Below are 4,909 nucleotides of genomic sequence, written 5' to 3' on the forward strand. Positions count from 1 at the left end.
AAGCAAAAGGTGTTAAGAACGCAGGGCTCAAATTGCAAGACAAATGTCTATTGTTAAAAGATTGCGCTGGGATAATTAAACAGCCTTTACATATTTGAGGTTTTGTTGTTATGAAATCACATCGTCCTGCGGTTCACAGCCATAGCTGGCTCAAGAGCTAGCCTGTGAGGAAGGCAACAGAGGTGACCTCCCAAGCTGAGACCCCTCCTTTGTAAAGCTGCCTCAGTGTCTGTCCAGGGAAATGTGATCACCACAGAGTTTGTAGCGAGGCTTTTAGGGTAATGGGGCTATTCCACGCCTGCCTTGTCTCTAGTTCCCCTTTACCCTGTTCCTAGCACCCTTTGTCCTGAGTCTGGCCCCTATCCCTCACCCCCTTTGTTTGGGTCTCGTCCCTTCTGGCCAAAGCCTGAGCCCCTCGCCCCCAGTTTAGCCATGGCCTTACCCCCTGCGGCCTGGGTCTCTCTCATCCCCCTTAGCCAGGCGTTTTGGGAGCAGCCGGGCTTGTGCTCCGTCGCCAGGCCGGGAGAGGGGCGGCGGCCCCCACAGCGGCTTGGGGAGGGGGACGAGGTTTCTGTGAAGCCCCAGAGGTGCAGGCCTCGCTGGGCCCGAGGGCGGGCTCTAAAGGCGCCATACCCCGCCGGGAGGAAAGCCAGCCCCTCTTCTCTGAAGTGGTATCCGGCTCCACCCGACCTCGCTCCTCCTCTTTCCCGGCGGACGCTGAGAGAAGGCTGGTGTCCAGCTCAGCAGCGGTCTTAACAGCTCCAGGGAGGTGAGGCCGGCGTGGGGACTGGGCTGGGCAGGGCAGGTCGGCGGGGGAAGGAGGCTGAGCCCAGATCGGGGGGGCCGCCCCTTGAGCCGGGGCCTGTGCTGCCCGCCAGACCGCGGGAGGGGGACCATCGGCCGGGTCGTGTCGGGTCTCCAGAGCCGGCCGGGGCGGCGGAGCAGGGAGCCCGGCTAGAGACCGAACGGCAGGCCCTGGTTTCGCGCGGGAAGAGGCCGGGTTCGGCGGGTTCGCCGCGTGTGGTAGCCAGGCGGGGCTCGCCGGGCCCCTATGCGGCGAAAAGGAACTGAGCGGCCGACACGTGGGAAGAAGAACCGGGGGATCCCAGCTACCACGTGGCCCCTGGGTTGGGAGCCATTGGGGGAGCATGTAAATAGAGATCTAGATAGATTGGAAAGGATGGGAGGAGGGGGGGGGCACTGCAGTAAGGACTAAGGGGGCCTGGGCGGTAGTGACTGCGGGCCGGGGAGAAGGTGCCAGCAGGAGCAGGGATGGATCCTCCATGTGTCTGGAATAAATCCCTGTAAGTGGCTTCCCTGGGTGGCATCCCTCGCCCCTTGAGGCACTGCTGACCTTGAAGCCACTCCCTGGGTGATTGAAGTCACCTCCTCGGGCATGTCTGTTACTCGGGACAGGATTGCGGCAAAACTGGCTCTACCTGTGTTGTCGCCTCGTTTCTCTTACCGCTCCCCGTTTCCTTTCGCAGGACAATGGCTTCTAATAGCGAACGCACTTTCATTGCCATCAAGCCTGATGGAGTCCAGAGGGGTCTGGTGGGAGAAATCATCAAACGGTTTGAACAGAAGGGCTTCCGCCTAGTGGCCATGAAATTCATGCACGTAAGGTCCTCCCCCACTTAGAGGCAGGGCTGTTGTGGGGCTTAATTAATGTTCATACAGCTCCCTGCAATTCTTTGCGATAAAAGTCAACCTGTTATTACTGCATGTGGTTTTTTTTCTCTCTCTCAATTTTACTTGCAAATCCTAGCCATCAAGATGAACTGTACAGAAGCTTCATTCTCCTGTATTGTTTTTCCCACATCAAGGAGTTGGCAAAGTGAAAACCTGTAGTCCACAAGAGTTGATATGCGTATTGTAACTTTTCAAATATAAATATACGTACCAGGCCAAATTTTCTTACACAGTCCATGAACTGGATGAAGCTGCATGAATAACTGAACAGAACAGAAAACGTGAAAGAATTGTATTTAATTTAGGCTCTGTCTGATGTAGCTTCCTTTCACTTGTGTCACATCATATCAAACAATAACTACACTGGGTCTCTTCTATTTCTTGTCAAACAGAAAGTTGTAGTCATGGTTTGATATGACAAGAGACAACTGAAAGGAAGGTACCATACGCTTTGCTTAAATTAATACAACCTAATGTTAAGTAAGCAAAGATGACCATGACTAGAAGGTTACATCAGGAAATGCAATCTTCCGGATGTCTTGTATTCATAATAATCCACAGCTATAAATTAATATAAAGAAGAAATCACAGTTTAACAAAGAGCTGATGATATTGAACCTGCCTCAATGTAAATTCTTTAGTTAATAAAGAAAATTAGACAAAACTTGTCCTGAGTTGTTCTGCATGTGTAAAATACGAAACAAACATAATTAGCTTGCAGAAGCAAACTCCTTGTTGTTATTTCATGACTGATATGAAGCATCTAATTATTAATGCAGTAATGGGCTGCTGCTTTTAATATTTTATTTTAAAAAAAATAATTTTTTATTGCTTTCAAAATCTCACATTCAACTTTTCTTTAAAGGCTTCCGAAAACCTTCTAAAACAACATTACATTGACCTGAAAGATCGGCCATTCTACCCTGGTTTAGTTAAATACATGAATTCTGGACCTGTTGTGGCCATGGTGAGTAGCATTGTATTTACTTAAATATACATTGTGCAGGAAATGGCTAGGTATCTTTCTACTAATTACATAAACTTTTTTTTTTTTAATTGTTAGCCTCTGTGGACACTTTACAGCTTTAAAAACAATTTCTTTTTGAATTACACTGTCCCAGTATATAAAATAAAGTGATAAAAGAAAACAAAACAATTTCCACATCATCCAACGCTGCCCAGAGCACTTTTGAATGGGAGTCTACATTAGTCCTACGCTAGTAGAGCTGCGCTGGAAGTAGTGCAATAGTAAGAAAATTGAAGAGAACTGCTAGTTTATATATGTCAACAATAGTTGTATAGAAGATGAAACAACTGAAGAATACCCCTGGTGATGTTTATAAAATAGCTATGAAATAATTTTTATGTAACAGTCTGTTTATAAAACTTGACTTAAAAAGCCTTCCCCACTTCCTATGAATAGAACATGATGACTTCATTAGGATTCCCTGCCATTCATAGTGGTTTCTGGATTCTAGCGAAACAGGAGGGATGTGGGAAGAGTCCTGAAAGTTGCCTAGCAGGTGAAGTAATAAGTGGTTGAGAATTCCAAGGCAGTCCAGGGGATTTAAACACTTCAGCTAACTTTAAAATTAGACTACTTTGAAAGTCTCTACCTTAAACAGCTATGTGAGCAGGTATGGTGTGTGTGTGTGTGTGTGTGTGTGTGTGTGTTTGAGTTTTCACTGTTTTGTGCCGAATTGGCTCCATGGAGTCTGAGCTATTTAAAGATGCTAAGTGCAGGCCACTTCATTAGAGATTTTCAAGTTGCATCTATGTGAGAGCCACTCAGGAGTGGAAATAAGTATTGTCTCTCAATAAGCTTCTATTTACTAGATTGGTGTTAACAATGGTGTCCATTGTTCTTCAGGCCAGGTGTCCTTCTCTTTCAAATCTCTGTTTCATATATGTTCTGGTAACCAGTAGCCATTCCGATGCTATTTACTCTCATGCCTTATCACAGTGAAAGATAACCAATGAAACAAGTGTAATTTACAAAGCATTGTAACCACTTATTTTATAATTTTCTCTTGTTCCTAGTCTTCTCCTTTTGCAATTTAATTTATACAGATTCTAAGATAGATTTAGATCTTTGTGGGGAAGGCCTTTGTCTCCTTGCAAAGTGCCAAAACTGAATCTTCTGTGATGCCTTGAATGGGTATGGAATAATTTTATTTATTTATTTATTTATTAAAGGTTTGGGAGGGTCTCAATGTGGTTAAAACTGGCAGAGTTATGTTGGGAGAGACTAATCCTGCAGATTCTAAGCCTGGTACAATCCGTGGTGACTTCTGCATTCAAGTGGGAAGGTTGGTGCTGAAATTTATTATATAAAATTAACTTTTCTAAATATTTTTCCAGAGTTACAAGATAAGTATATTTACTGCTTTCATTGTAAGCATCATTTGAATAAAAAACTCTTAAGAGCAGAAATTGTGTAGTCACCAGATACCTTTCAAGGAAAGAAATAGGTATGTTATCTATACATAATGTATATGCATAGAGAAAATAAGTCATTCTGTGTTACAGCAAGCTATTTTAATGTGGCTGTACTGTTTCCTTTTTAGTGACCCAGTTTGTCATAGGATGAACTTCATGTTGCCTTCTGGAAAGCTTAGGTAGTTAGACATAAGAATCCTAGTCTGAAGCTGAGTTTAATTTGTAGGACACAATCCACCAAGAATGTTGCTTATACCAGGGGTTTTTAAACTATACTTCAGAAGTGATGAAAATGATAATCAGGTCATGGTGATGCTGTTAATACTACTAAACACAACAAACTATCTGTTATAGACTGACTTCACAAATAGAATCAGGGCCTATTCTATTTATTTATTTTTATTTTAAAAGAGCTGTACCACAAGCTCTAGCTTTTCAGTAGTAGATGAGAATCCAGACGTCTGTCCCTATGAACAAGTTACTGACAGTTTCTTTGAAATTTTGTGATTGGCTTTCTTCACAGGAACATCATTCATGGCAGTGACTCCGTAGAAAGTGCTCAGAAGGAGATCCAGCTGTGGTTTCAGCCCGCAGAGCTTGTTGACTTCAAATCTTGTGCTCATGACTGGATCTATGAGTAAAATGAAGTCTCTCTAATGAATTGTGCCTTCTTAACACAGCATCTCATTCCAGCAGCTATTGACCTGGGAGCAACTATTATGACAGTTACCTTTACATAGTGCTGTAAAGTTTATCAAATAAATAATTATGGAAACTA

At 43.9% G+C, this 4,909-nt stretch overlaps 1 protein-coding gene across 1 annotated transcript; it reads left to right on the plus strand.

Moving 5' to 3' along the window:
- Positions 1 to 589: 589 nt before the first annotated feature.
- On the plus strand, positions 590 to 4,909 carry LOC101950541 (nucleoside diphosphate kinase). Its single transcript, XM_005305743.5, has 5 exons — positions 590 to 769; positions 1,488 to 1,620; positions 2,558 to 2,659; positions 3,889 to 4,001; positions 4,655 to 4,909. Exons 2-5 carry the CDS (start codon positions 1,492 to 1,494, stop codon positions 4,770 to 4,772), a joined length of 462 nt encoding a protein of 153 aa, XP_005305800.1. The 5' UTR covers positions 590 to 769; positions 1,488 to 1,491; the 3' UTR covers positions 4,773 to 4,909.

Source organism: Chrysemys picta, chromosome 12 (genome assembly GCF_011386835.1).
Source record: "Chrysemys picta bellii isolate R12L10 chromosome 12, ASM1138683v2, whole genome shotgun sequence".
Lineage (NCBI taxonomy): Eukaryota > Metazoa > Chordata > Testudines > Emydidae > Chrysemys > Chrysemys picta.

Excerpts from the sequence above, each read along its gene's own strand:
- LOC101950541 (XM_005305743.5), top strand. The coding sequence starts at position 1,492 with ATGGCTTCTAATAGCGAACGCACTTTCATTGCCATCAAGCCTGATGGA. Across the intron at positions 1,621-2,557 it reads TGGCCATGAAATTCATGCAC|GCTTCCGAAAACCTTCTAAA; the intron begins GTAAGGTCCTCC and ends TTTTCTTTAAAG. Across the intron at positions 2,660-3,888 it reads CTGGACCTGTTGTGGCCATG|GTTTGGGAGGGTCTCAATGT; the intron begins GTGAGTAGCATT and ends TATTTATTAAAG.